The sequence below is a fragment of the Megalobrama amblycephala genome, linkage group LG17 (assembly GCF_018812025.1).
Source record: "Megalobrama amblycephala isolate DHTTF-2021 linkage group LG17, ASM1881202v1, whole genome shotgun sequence".
Classification (NCBI taxonomy): domain Eukaryota; kingdom Metazoa; phylum Chordata; class Actinopteri; order Cypriniformes; family Xenocyprididae; genus Megalobrama; species Megalobrama amblycephala.
The window spans coordinates 31,182,149-31,196,142 of NC_063060.1; the positions used below are offsets into that span (position 1 = coordinate 31,182,149).

Genomic DNA, 13,994 nt, shown 5'->3' on the forward strand with positions numbered 1-13,994 from the left:
AATTAAGATGATCAAATTTGATTAAAATGACTAATTACAAGTAAATTAACTAAATAACACAATTCATTTTTATATGTTTTGTCAATAGACCTACATTTAGTTCCTTATTAAGAAATGAAACTCAAAGAGACAATTTATGTATAACAGCTACAAGTTCAAATGAACTAATTTCATATTTGGTGTTCATAAAGGGCCTAAGTTAATGGGCGCTGGGTTTAGCATTAAAAAAAAAAAAAGTAAAATATTAAAGCTGCAGTCCGCGATTTTTCCTCTTTGTCTCCATCTCTGTTTGAAACATGCGATTGCAGTCATATGTGGAACAGTTATCTGTACGTGCGTTGTGCCTCGGCACAGCTCGTCAGCGTGGATGAATCTAATGCTTGCTGTCAGTCACTACACCGGTGTAGATACTGTATTTCAGAATCACAGATTCTACGTCTTGAAAGTATGACCAATATAAGAATTTTCACTGGAAAATATCATCTGAACAAGTAAGTAACATTTCTGCCACTTTTGTTCTGACCAACTGAGGAAAAAAGCATTAGGCCTACAATAAATCACGCTGCCAATAGTGATTAAATCTAACGATCGCTTAGCTCGGATCATGCCAAACCGTGAAAATTATTATTACTGTTATATTGTTCTCAAATTGTTATTGTTAACAACATCAGCATTGTGTGACTGTGTATTTAGTGTGCATTAGAGTTACGTAGAGATTTCAATTTCTGTAGTCACTCCACAGTCCAAAGTCTTTTGCTTTTTGGCTACGGGTTAATTTCCAATTTGTCACTGATGATTGTCATTTGGATCTTTCTGGATTACAGTCCGCCATCAGAATGTGCCGCTACCGGCAGCATCCTCACATGATATAACTGACTAGCCTCTTGACGGGACTCCTTCCTTTCTGTTTACGGACGTGATGTAATGACGCACAGAGGAACTGCTGCAAGCTCGAATTTCCCGCGGAAATCCGCCATATCGCTCTTATTATAAAACATTATTACAAGCTTACTGTTGTGAATCGAGACAAGATAATGAGATAGTTTTGAACACTGGCTGGTTATGTACTTGCTCAAAAATTGATTTTGGATCATTTTTAACCAAAAAAAGTTGCGGACTGCAGCTTTAAATTTTCGCCAGATTGAGCCACGCAATCACAGCCTACTCTAAAGTCCGCCGCTGTGGCGTAACCATGGTAGTTTTACCTGTCAACATCTGTTTTGCACTTTTTGACTCTCATTACTCCCCAGCGACGAAAAGCTTATCGTTTTTCTTCATTTTTGGTCCAGTCGCTTTTTTGTCTCTTTACAATCCTCTGTATTCATATTCCTTTAAGGACGTTTGGCTTTGTAAACCATTGTTGACAGCAGAGCCTGGCTGGCAGGTAAGAAATCTGACATTTCGCACCCTCACGATTCACGTTCAAATTTCGGGCTCTAAGTTTCCGGTTATAAGTTTCCCATATATGGACCGTGCGCCGTGACAAGAAAGAAAACGCCTCAAAACTCTTCTGATTGGCTAAACAAATAGCTGTCACAGAGATTGATGGGAACTTGTGTGATGTCTACGTACAGTGATATCTTCCTGGCAAGATTTCATAAAAAATTGCTTAAGGATCTTTTTGTGCTGTTTTTATGTGTATTTAAAAAGTCTCTCGGTTTCAGTCATTTTGTTACTTTGAACAAAATACCTGGAACAAGACACTGGAGATTATAGAATGCTTTGATATACACTAATCAGAGTAAAATTTACCTGATGATGTTAGAAAACAGTCATTCTCAGCATCAGATATTCGTGCATTCAGTCTCTTCATTTGTACAGATCCCTCTGTTGTACACCATAAGTCCCTTATCTTCATTTGTCCTGGGCTGTTGAATAAGTGACAGTAATAGACAGAGGCCCAGAGGAGGAATATGAAGACGTGCTATCAAGAGCAGCTGTGGCACAGCAGCTGGTCTGACAGTGTCTATGTGGCCTGAATACACATCTACTCATCTAAGGTAGGCCTACCATTAGAAGGTCCCTGTTTGTGTGTGTGCATACGTGTTAGCATTGATTATTTTTGAAACAGTAGGATACTTGAGTCATTGTGCCCTTTTCAAACACCATCAATGTATTTTTGTTGTACTGATATGACGTTTCCGGAGCAATTTCAAGCAAATCTCTATGATCTAAAGCATTCTAAAGGTATGAAGTGAACTGATTTAGATCACTGTAAACAATAAAACGTTATGTTGACGTATTTTATAAGGTTTGATGTAGAAAGTGATTTTTGATGTAGAAATAACATATAGCTTTTACTACTAGTAGGCTAGTGTACCCCCTCTAGCGGTACATTTGTAATATGTTGCACCACTCGAGAAAAAAAATCTGCAATTCACAATAATCAAATCATAAAATGTTACTGTGTTAAAAATATAGTGATACATTTACTACGTCTTTATTCTGAGAATATATTTAGTGTCACTGATCAAATATACAGCCTGCAAGTTCAGTTATCTCAAAAAGTACATTTATTATACCAGATATTATCTTTGATTATTTGGATTAATTGCATAAAGTTCCCTGTCAGTGTCATCTGTCATACTGAAATCACTGACCAATCAAATAACCAGTCAATTTCTGTAGGCCATATGAACCTTATAAAATATTTATCTAAACATATCACAACTGATCAACTATAATCAAAAGCTTATACTATAAAATATAAAACAACACTCTTTTCATTCAATTTCATACATACATCCTGCACCAACATTCATAATGAAGGTAATACTTTACAATAAGTTCCCAATGGTTAGCATTAGGTTACTTACATGAACCAACAATGACAATATTTATTAATCTTTGTTAATGTTAGTTAATAAAAATACAAATAATCATTGTTTAATTCATGTTAGTCCAGTTCTATTAAATAACATTAACAGATACAACTTTTGATTGTAATATTAGCAATGCTGAAATTAACATTAACTAAGGTTAATAAATGCTTTAGAATATATTTTACTGTTAGTTTATGCTAAATAACTAATGCTAACAAATGAAACCTTGATGTAAAGTGTTAATATATATGTGTATCTCTCTATATATATCTATCTATAGCTGAGATCTGGTTTGAGCTTAGCAGTACTGAATCAGTTCACTCATGGTACATCCAGAAGTACAGCAGATGCCCGCTGGCCCGACATCACGACGGGTCCTGGAGGACATGCTGAGATCCTGCACAGTGGTGGGGTGTTCCAGAAGCTCTGCTGGTGGGCTCTTGCGCTGGTAGGGGGCTGGATGCTCTGTCACGCTCTCAGGGGCGTTGTGCTCCCGCCACTGCTTGTCCTCAGCAGTCGGGGTCCATTTCTGCTGTGCAAAGAGATCTCTGTCCAGCCAGTTTTGTAGGATCCCTGAAAAAGTGCAGATGGCATATGAAAATGAGAAGATGTATTAATATACAGAATAAGGTGAAAACATATAAAGTAAATAAAAGGTAAATGAATGGATAACATGAATGTCTGAAGAAGGCAAACCTACTATGGGGGTTTGCAAAGTGAAAGTCTGAATCAAGCACATTCCGTTTGAGTCGAGAGCTCCCACATGATGTGACCACCATCCGAATGAACTCACGACCACAGAGCTTCACTCGTACATCTTGACTCTCAGTCTTGGAAGTCTCGAGGAGAATTAAAATAGCTAAAGAAGCAAACCACTTAATGTTCATGGTGTTTCTCGGGGTGATCAGATTAGTATACACAATATTCAAGTGTGTTCAGGTACTTCAGGCTACCTACCGAAACCAATTCGGGGGTTTTTATACCCCCCATCAGACGTTTGGCATGCATGGTTCTACAAGAATCTAACTGGCCTTGAATGAAGAAAATCATGTTCTGATCTTTGAGGCCTTCAAAGCTGGAACGTATTTCAGATAAAACATGTCAGCTGTGATATATGGTATTGCCTTGGGTCAAGGAAAATTGTGATAGCTGGTCATATTTTCTTATAATATCTCTTTTATGAGTTTACAGAAATGCGTCAATGAACATGCACTATTTCATATTAGGGGAGGATGGGTAAGATGCCTCCATAATAACAAGAATATCACTAAATGTCATCTAAACACATTTATTTAATGGTTGTGCTTTTGTGCTGAACATTTGTGAGATTTATTCCATCTGAACAGTTCTAATCTAATTTTCTGTTTTTGGATGATTGATTAATGTAATATATGCTGGATATTAAATGTTGTAATGGCTATTTGTTAATGGAGGATTTGTGGACACATTTATTCGTTTAGATTGCTAGGGTAAAAAAGTATATTGTTTTTATTTTGACGTGAAAAGTGAATGGGACAGGAGCCCCCTAGTGGAAAGTTGTTGCAGGTTCATTTATTTCAATAATTATTATACTTAATGTAGTTTTTTTTTAATACTTTAGTGAATTAGAAACACAAAAAAGGCCATAAACTAGGCCAGTTGAGTGGAATCATTTATAATTTCTTTTAATAATATATGCATCATCGTCCTGTACGTTACCTGTAAAGTTAGCCTATCTCTATATATGTTTCAATACAACAGGAAATTCCCACTGTGGGCATCTTCCCACTGTTACGCAATGCGCATCAACAACTTTAAAAAAATAAAGATTTTGCAGAACAATATGGTTTTAGCCACTGATAATTTATTTGTTTTAAATGTTGGGGATGGGATAAGCTCAGTGGGTTACACATAATAAATAACAAACAAATAGATACATTAGTTATTCCAGTCTGAATTCACTAGATGATCCCATAATTGACCGTTATGCAGTAATTCCCTGCTGTCAGTGGCAAAGGCTGAGCCACAAACATGTAGCTGTCAAGGGCTCTTGTCTTTACATTCCCTTAATTGAAGTTGAACATTTCACTCAAAACATTGGCATCATGAGTCCTCTTGATCCTTAAATCCTATTAGACATGAAGTCAGAATGCTTGACTTCTCTCTGACGGTAGCTTACGTGCTCGCTTAGCGCTTAGATTGTTTCCAGAGAAGACAAAAAATGAAGATGTTCATGGGAAAACTCTGAAAACAATACAAACAAAGCCTTTTATACTAAGCCAAAGGAAAGCAACTCCTCTGAGATTCGCATTGTGCATGGGCTAAATACAGATGTTACTGGTTTCTTTTGTTTTGCATGTAGTGTCATGAAGCCTAGGGTTTTTTAATAATGATTAGATTGAATTATTTATGTAGTGACATACATACAATGAACTAGTTCTTTCTTAAAGAAACCATTTTCATACGCATGTATCTTTTATTAGTTTTTTAATATATGCAAGTTGCAGGAGTATGTTATGTAACACAGCAAAGGTGATCCATATATTATGTAAAAGTTTCACAGAATAGAAGTTTGACATGATGATGATATGATGATAATTTGAAGTATTATAGGAAGGATATAGGATTATAAAGGGGAACAGAAATTAACAGGTTCTTGTAATTGTATGGCTCTGTCTTACTGCAGATACAGTCTTATAAACAACAATCATTACAAATAATGAAACAATAGAAGAAATCACTCTTCAGACCTTCCAAAAACAGTTAAAATGTCAGTTGGGCTAATCTGAAAGGGTGATAAAGTGCTTACTGGAGAATATACAAATATAATGTTCAAATTAATTTTGTTGAGAAATGAATTTCTCAATGATTTTATCAGTCTTTGAATGTCATGGTCCAAATGCTCTTCACCTAGAACAGAAACATGTGAAAGCAACACTTCACATATACCAAAAAGGAGTCTGAAGGCCACGTAAGTCTCACTTGATCCTCTGAAATCCTTTATGTTTTAACTGAGGAAGAAAAATCGGTGGATTCTCAGGATTCTTGTCTGTATTTATCTGTACAGTGCACTTCGACCTCCTCAGGGGACGCAATTCAAAAATCATGTTAACACAGATTGTGTTGATGCTGCAAATAATAGTTGGCAGTTCGTAATAACTTTTTATTTGAATGCCTGAAATTATTTGACAACTGAATAGATACTGCCAGAAAACCAACATAAAGTATTTCACCAAAGATCCTCAGCGACATGCCATTAGTAAGCCATCTTAAAGCTAATGGCTTAATTTTCTTTAACCTGGCGTTCACCCATCTTTTAAATCCCTATTTAATTCAAGCAGGCAGGGAACCTGAACTGTCTGTTCAAGGGCAGTGAAGGCAGGGTGGATGACAAGGACATTCAGTGATGACACTGGCCGGTGTGATGTCTATTGTCCTCATCAGACTCCTCAGCTAGAGGCTCAAAGCAGTTCTCGAATTTCCTTCGCAATCTTTTCTTGAGGTTCAATCCATGCTGGACTTTTGTGTTAGTGCACTCCTGGGCCTTCAGCTTGGCATAATAGTCAGAAAATTTGTTAAATAGAATGGAGATTGGCATTCCATTTAAAATAATGCCGAAAGATATGCACCCGAAGGCCACCACTCGACCAGAATACGATATGGGCACCACATCTCCATAGCCCACCGTAGAGATGCTCACCTGTAACAGCATAAAAAACAAACAGCATGTCTGTTTATATATTGCAAATGAGGACCAAAACACTGCAAAATGCACAACAAAGACCAGCTTTTTCTATATGAAATGTAAAGAAGCAAAAAAGAGTTATGTTTCAATGTCAGTTTATTAAGTCAAATTTTTGCATGCAAGTCAACTTAGTAAGCCTCCAGGAAGTTCCAAACTAATCTAACTTTTCCAATCAGCATGGATGCCTCCAATTGAGCGGCATTACAAGGTATTATATAAGATTAAACACAGCTGCCAGAGGATAAGGACTAACAATTTAAAGAGGATAGAAGGATACAACAGGCAGCCACAGCAAATGATGATAATGATAACAATAATGAAAAAACACTCACATGCAAGTGATAAAAACACACAAAATGATACCCAGTTTAATATTTGAACTTTGTACATCTAAACGTATGTGGACATCGCATACAAAGGGTTAGGTTTGGCTATTTTCAGTTAATCAAGAATACAACCATACAGTCTCCTTAGTGATTTTTTTATTTTTTAAGTAAAATCGGGCATAATAAAGAACTTCAGAAACCAGTCTCGACTTATTTCAGTTTGTGGTTAAGGCAACATTTCTCATTTTCGTTTTTCATCTAACATTGGTATTGTATTTTTACTTCATTTCAATTACCGAAAACTATTGTTGTATAGTTGTAGTTTTAGATAACTTTAACAACTCTGATTTGGTGTGGAAGACTGACCTATACAAAGTCCAAACCTAATCACCATTGGTCCCCTGTGAACCCACTCCAACGTCCCACATCAGTGTCTGACCTCACTGATGCTCTTGTCTCTGGATGAGAGTAAATCCCCACATCCGTGTTCTAACATTGACTTGAAAGCCTTCCCAGAACAGAGGAAGCTAAAATAGCAGCAACATCCTAATAATAGCCATGGATTTAAGACTTTATTTGAAGACTTTTGGCCATTTATATGAATTATACTGCAGTTCTGCTTATTGTGGTGAATGTTTTGAGACATACTCACCGCTGCCCACCACCAAGCATCGGGTATACTGCTAAAAGGTGTTCCTACGACATCCTGCTCCACTGAGTGCATTAGGGCGGAGAAGGTGAAGATCCCCATGATAATGAACAGAAACAGACAGCAGACCTGTTCAAAACATTGGCGAAGAGTGAAGCCGAACGCCCGCATCCCCGTCGAGTGCCTCGCCAGTTTCAGAATGCGAAAGATTCGCATGAGTTTGACAACTTTAAGCACTTTGCTAACTTTGCTAACCCTTGCCATGGTTTTCAAGTCATCTTGGACGCTGAGATCTTCCTGGTTAGCAAAAGCCTCAAATATCAGCTGGATAAAGTAAGGCATGACAGCCACTAAGTCTACAAAATTAAGCGCACTCTTCAAAAAATGCTTGACGTCACAAGTTGTCAGCAAGCGAAGGAAGTACTCGAAAGTGAAGAAGAGAATTGAGGTGATCTCCACACACTCCATATAGGTTCTTCCAAAGATTTTATAATGTTTCAGTTCGCTTACAGTATTTAGAGTCATCGCTACTATGGAGATGAGCACAAACAGGCTGGAGAACACAGCAAAAGCCTTAGCAGTCATCGAGGAGTATGGGTTCTCCATCAGGTCCCATAGCACCTTACGAACACCACCCAAAAACATTTTCTGGAAACCCGCCTCATCGTGCTGAGGCTCAATTTCCGCCATTAGCTCTCTGTTCACTTTCAGCTGGTCTCTTATCTCATCTATTTTCTCCTCATAGAGAATGCGGCAACAGCGGGGAGTGTCCCTCAAATGCAGGCCCCAAAACTGCATTTCCTCCTCAAAATTAACAGGGCAAAGACTCTCCATTACCCATAACACATTGCTACAATAAAAGTGGAAGATGTAGTGGAAGAAAGTAGGATCTCGGTCAAAGAAAAACTCATTAGTGATCACACAATAGTCATCGCAGAGCGTTAGCTGCTTGACGGGATCCTTACACAGGGCTAAGCTGCCTATTCTGGTTTTAGGGTATCTGATAGCCAGGTGCTTGGGAATGGTAAAGACTTTCCCACCTACATTAACATTCATCACAGTTGAATGGCGGTGTGGCATCTTTGCTGCTTCAGCATCACTGGCTTTCCTCTTTTCTTGATCTCTTTTGTCACTTGCCTGAGGTGATGGAGTATCAAGGTTGTCCATCGACGTCCAAGGTTTCACAGAGCTGTCTTGTGAAAAAGGAAAGGCACACTCTTCTTCCTCTATACTCTGTGAAAAGCTGGCATTAAGTTTGACACTTGCAAATAGACTTGAACGTCTCTTTTTCAGCTTTTTAAGATGTCTTCTTGGTTGATCCATTATGACACTTACTTAAATAATGAAGAATGTGCAAAAAGAGTAAAGAACTGAAAATTGTAGAGAAAAAAATAAACTATTTTCTTGTTAGAAATTAAAACAGAAAAAAGCAGATTCTACATTCCAAGAGTACACATCCCACTTTCCTTTAAAAATGCGTATTGGTTTGAGGCTTCAAATAAATTTTCAGACAGATAGACAAAACATATTCCACCGCTTCAAGCTTTTTAGAGTTTGCAATATAGCTAAAAAGACAGAAAGAAAAAGCAACTGTATTTGTTTCGGCTCAACTGAAGATCAAGAGTTGGGATTTGCCCCACCTCACTGATGCCATAATCCCATTGCTGTTCTTTCTGTCCTCAACAGAGTTAAAAATACAGTCATGAGGATTAGTGTTGTGATTTAAGGATTGAGCCCTCGGAGGAGGAATGGCAAAGGATAAATAGCAGTAGCAAGGATACTAAGGTTATTAAATGCTCACAGCAAAGTTCAGTTTATGTTGCTTTTAAATGTATCAGTTCAATATTGCGCTCAGTATGATATTTAAACAATTCTGTGCAAATCCAATATGAAAATCCTTTAATCCCATAATTTCCTTATCTTGTTCTGTATCTTTCATATCCTCTCCACATGTGCTCTCATGAACATTTTACCAGCAATATGATCAGACAAAAATAAAAATAAAAATATAACATAAACAAAAGCTATCTATAGTCATATTAGGCATGCCAATAACTTTCAGGAAAGGAAACTTTTTGTACATTAAGAATGGTTGCATTTCTTTCTGACTTCTGACTTAAACTAATGGAAAATATATGAATTTCGATATGTTCTGAAAAAAACGAATTTTTTGCAACTAAAGTTAATGTAGTATAAATGTAAAAGGTGCTTGACAGGATCATGGTTTTAGGGTGTGCGTTGAATTCTTGACATTTCAAACTATGCTAAGTGATGCAAAAACTTGTGAAAATGAGATCCAGGCAGATAAAGTTGATGAAAAATTATTTATTCATTACAATTAAATTTAGCCTCACACGCAAACTTTAATCGATAATGAAAATACTTAATAAAACCAAAAGGTTAAATAACAACCATAAAGAAGCAGTCAATAGTTAATAATAAAATTTAGAGTATTGTATCTAATAGATGAAGATCGAAAAGACAAATAATTAAGACATTTGCAGATAAGAGGAAGAAGTAGAAGCCAAGGAGAGCAAAGGAGAGAAAAAGCTGAATTATCAACAACTCAGTCCATATTATACCATAAGCATACAGGGAAATTCCCAACCCACACAAACTGATGTTTTTGTTAAAATGAAAAAGGTTAATTTCACCCATTACGTCGTCCACTGGTCCAGTGTCAAAAATAGTTATAGAGTTGTTTTGACCCCCTTTGGGAATTTTGCAAATCTTACCCTTTTAAATGTCATCAGGAAAAATAACAGACATATTTTGATCAGATTCAAATTCAAATGGTTAATTCTGAAAAAACACCACTTATACAGTAATTGGCAGCCGTCCAATGTCTAACCACAAACGTGTCAGCATGACCTGGCTGTCACACTGGAACACTTGAAGAACAATTGAACATAGCAAGCATACTCGTAAATATAAAATAAAAATAACCATGAGGGTACAATAACAAGTAAATACTTGAAAATATAATGTGAATTAATCTATAAAGTATGAGTACATAAATATAGGAAATCAAAAGTGAAACTGATAAATCATAAGCCATAAACGATTAACATAAATATTAATAAAAGTGCATGAATATTGACCATTTCGGATCCATCACTAAGATATTTTGACTTTATTTAGCCTACTACTTTTTTTTTAATTTAAACATTTGAATGATAAAAATAAAAACCCTTTCACATAATATTTAACTTATTCACTTTTTTGCATGACACTGCTACACAAACCTTTAGTTAATCTCACCATCAGTTTATAAAACAGATTTTACATAGCTAGCCCCTTCCTTCATAGAATCTCATAGACCTGCATTATTATACCCTATAATATCTTTATACCCTATAATTTTTTTTTTTTTTTTTTTTTTTTTTTTTTTTGCTATTGTATGGTCGAAGAAACATTTTAAATAATTTTACTGACATAATCAAAGACCACAGTATCCCCAAGTCTTTATATAAGTGATTTTTACAATTGTACATACAGCTAATCCAGGATCTGCGGCTTAAAAGTTTCCCCTTATGATCCCGGAAGCGGAAACTGGCTTGTTGTAACTGTAAAACCATCTTTTATTAATATAAATTATTATTTTTTGTCTGTTTGCATTTTTTAAAATAATATCAAAATATAACCTACAATAAAACCTGATACATTGAAAATATGCATTTTATTGTGGGTATATAAAATCCGTCGAGACCACGTGACTTCCTTTCCGAACGAAGCTGAAATCATGGATGCCAGCCGCGTGCAGCCCATCAAGCTCGCCAGAGTAAGAAAATAATAATTTATTGAATATTTCCGTTTGAGTTGGGCAATTTAATACTGGTAAGATGAAAAGTATATAATTTCAAGTCTTATTCGGGAGATGGTAGCCTTTAATAATCTTATAATTCTCTCACAACGCTCTCTAAAAGATAGCGGTGTTTTTCGTTAGGCCTTTAGTTAGCATTAGCATGCTACTATCCAACAATTTGGATGTCGAATAGCTGCGTATAATGTAGTTTCCACCACATATAACGTTTAATAATGTCAGTTATATTTACCTTTAATTGTTTATCTTTATTACAGGTCACAAAAGTACTGGGAAGAACCGGCTCCCAGGGACAGTGTACACAGGTGAGTTCAGACTGATCTCCTCATGCTCCTTTACATGTGGCACTTGATTAGCGATTTCATTAGAAAAACAACTTTTGTGATGTGCAGGAATTGAGTTACGTTGTCTTGTATTCTAAAGTGAATTTTGCTGGAGACTAATTTAGCAATAAATATTGAAACTGTTGTAATCAGTAAGACACATGCGAAAATGAAGCTTTTCCATAGAAAAAATCGTATTGTATCATTGATGGTCATTTCTTATAAGACCTAGGTTATGCATAATGTCTTTGAATAGCAAAAAAAAAAGATTTTTGCATGTCAAAATGTATTATTTTTAGAGTACAAATTTTGATCCATGGTCATGTATATATAAAATATTGTGCTTCCATAGGTGCGCGTTGAGTTCATGGATGACAGCAACCGATCCATCATCAGAAACGTGAAGGGCCCAGTAAGAGAAGGAGATGTTCTGACACTTCTGGAGTCTGAAAGAGAGGCCAGGAGGCTTCGCTAGGTTAGTAAACAACATTCACTAATATAAATGCGTAAAAAACACCAGAGAGATGTATATTTTAGAAGGAAAGAAAAACACTTTCAGAAAAAAAAGTAAACATTAAAAAAAAGTCTATGAATATGTTTTGTGTGGGAAGACAGTCAAGTTTTAATATTTAGCATATCTGACTGATAAGTCTGAATATTTAAATGCATCAATCCCATTTTCCCCCCCCAGTGTTTTCTTGACTGTTGTTTGCTAGATGACTCCTATTCCTCACATCATATGTAAATTAAGGCAATATTAAAATGCAGCAGATTTGATGACTTGTCAGTTTTCCAGTCAGTATTTACTGCTTGATGTAAGTTCTAACCTTTTGTCTGTTTTTCCCCAGCAGTTCATGTGTGAAGACCTGCCATGGCCAAATCAGGACTTGTGGAGCACATCACCACCATCTCTACAGTCGGCAGTACAATATAATTTGTGCAGAGTTGGAAATAAAAAGTGTCTTTGTGAATAAGATGATCTCCTCCTTCATTTGATACTGATGAATGTTTAATTTATTGCTTTGAGTTTTACAATTATTAATAGGCCTGGTTTCACAGACAGGGTTTAGGCTTGACCAGGATTAGGCCTTAGTTAGGACATACAAGTAGCTTTTATAAACGTACCCTAGAAAAAAAAAAACATTATTGCTATGCATCTTGAGACAAAACAATGGCACTGACATATTTTAAGATAAGTCAGTACAAGTTGCTTTCAGTTAAAATGGCTCAAGCGTGTATTTTAGTCTAGAACTAGCTTAAGCCTTGTCTGTGAAACCGGGGGATAGAGTACTAATGGCACGTTTTCCCAGTTTAATGTGTGATTCGGTCAGATACAAGTTCCGTCAAAACAATTGATTTGTGTATGATATTTAGATTGTCATTAAAAAACATCTTGCCTGTCACATCCAAGCATAATGTATCTGAACACATTATGTAGGCCTATATTTTTTCAAACGTATTAAGCTTAAAATCAACATGACTCGATACAGTGATGACGATCTAAAAATTCTGTGGGATTTCTGGGAAATCTTGTATAGTAAAGGGAATGTGTTTCTTGGTTTTAAGTAGTCACAATGTGACTGTTTACAAATGCTGATTACATATTTTAATGCAAAGTGATATGCAGTTGTGCGAATAGGTGTATCTTAACATTTTAACTTAAAGGGGTTAATTCACCCCAAAATTAAATTTCTTCTCTACCCTGTCTTTCTCCTACGCAGTTTACGTTGAAGTAGACACATCAAATATATCTTTATTTGTGTTTTGAAGATGAACAAAGGTTTTACGGGTTTGGAATGACATGAGGGTGAGTAATTAATAACAATTTTATTTTGGGGTAAACTAACACTTTTAAGTAACACTTAAAATTTAAGCATGGACATGATGCTTGCTTTCCAAAGTAATATGAGCGGTGAGTGAAGAATTTAAACTAACTCCCTTATTTTACTGGTGTCCCTGTTAAAATATCATTTTGTCTTTTGTGTCACTGTTCATTGGATGTCCATTAGAGGGCACTATCAGTCCTAAATATGCCCTATCCCAGAGATTTGCCGGTATAATCTTAAACTGTTGGTGAGTAAAAACCAGCTGTTGAACTGTGATCCTGCTATAAGCACTGAACACATTTGCAGATGTTTAGGTCAGAGGCTCATGGTTTATTTTCATTACATTTTTGGCCACCCCTTGATGTTCTTGCAAAAGAGGAGCATCTGCACTCGCTGTTTTTACCTTTTACCTTGAATGCTGCAACATATTATAAAGTGAAATTAACATTTATTTTTTTATGGAATATTTCAGTATTATAAATGATTTATCCATGCACATCA

General features: G+C 36.1%; 4 protein-coding genes and 1 long non-coding RNA gene across 7 annotated transcripts in view; 2 read left to right on the forward strand and 3 right to left on the reverse strand.

The window, feature by feature from the left end:
* Window positions 1-1,882, reverse strand: part of kcnn1a (potassium intermediate/small conductance calcium-activated channel, subfamily N, member 1a) — a 43,266-nt gene extending 41,384 nt beyond the window's left edge. The window contains exon 1 of one of the 2 annotated variants that reach the window (XM_048163352.1): window positions 1,753-1,882. The gene's annotated coding sequence lies outside the window, so the exon portion shown is untranslated. Of the gene's footprint in view, window positions 1-1,205; window positions 1,370-1,752 lie in introns of those variants that run through there. The other variant, XM_048163351.1, reaches the window with a different exon arrangement.
* LOC125250653 lies at window positions 1,248-3,232 on the forward strand. Its single transcript, XR_007180829.1, has 3 exons — window positions 1,248-1,384; window positions 1,822-2,000; window positions 3,103-3,232. It is a non-coding gene; the product is annotated as an uncharacterized LOC125250653 (long non-coding RNA).
* Window positions 2,426-4,296, reverse strand: insl3 (insulin-like 3 (Leydig cell)). The gene is made up of 2 exons (XM_048163353.1): window positions 3,523-4,296; window positions 2,426-3,395 (listed from the first exon to the last, which is right to left on the reverse strand). Exons 1-2 carry the CDS (start codon window positions 3,707-3,709, stop codon window positions 3,121-3,123), a joined length of 462 nt encoding a protein of 153 aa, XP_048019310.1. The 5' UTR covers window positions 3,710-4,296; the 3' UTR covers window positions 2,426-3,120.
* Window positions 4,297-5,271: 975 nt separating this feature from the next.
* Window positions 5,272-9,472, reverse strand: si:rp71-39b20.4 (potassium voltage-gated channel subfamily V member 2). The gene is made up of 2 exons (XM_048165089.1): window positions 7,525-9,472; window positions 5,272-6,501 (listed from the first exon to the last, which is right to left on the reverse strand). The coding sequence occupies exons 1-2, from the start codon at window positions 8,842-8,844 to the stop codon at window positions 6,202-6,204; spliced, it is 1,620 nt and encodes a 539-aa protein (XP_048021046.1). The 5' UTR covers window positions 8,845-9,472; the 3' UTR covers window positions 5,272-6,201.
* A 1,688-nt stretch (window positions 9,473-11,160) lies between these two features.
* rps28 (ribosomal protein S28) lies at window positions 11,161-12,641 on the forward strand. 2 transcript variants are annotated; one of them, XM_048164612.1, is made up of 4 exons: window positions 11,161-11,302; window positions 11,602-11,649; window positions 12,020-12,142; window positions 12,516-12,641. In XM_048164612.1, exons 1-3 carry the CDS (start codon window positions 11,264-11,266, stop codon window positions 12,140-12,142), a joined length of 210 nt encoding a protein of 69 aa, XP_048020569.1. In that variant the 5' UTR covers window positions 11,161-11,263; the 3' UTR covers window positions 12,516-12,641. The 2 variants fall into 2 exon arrangements, with proteins under 2 accessions (XP_048020569.1, XP_048020568.1); XM_048164611.1 differs by having other exon boundaries at window positions 11,162-11,302; window positions 12,519-12,641.
* Window positions 12,642-13,994: the final 1,353 nt, after the last annotated feature.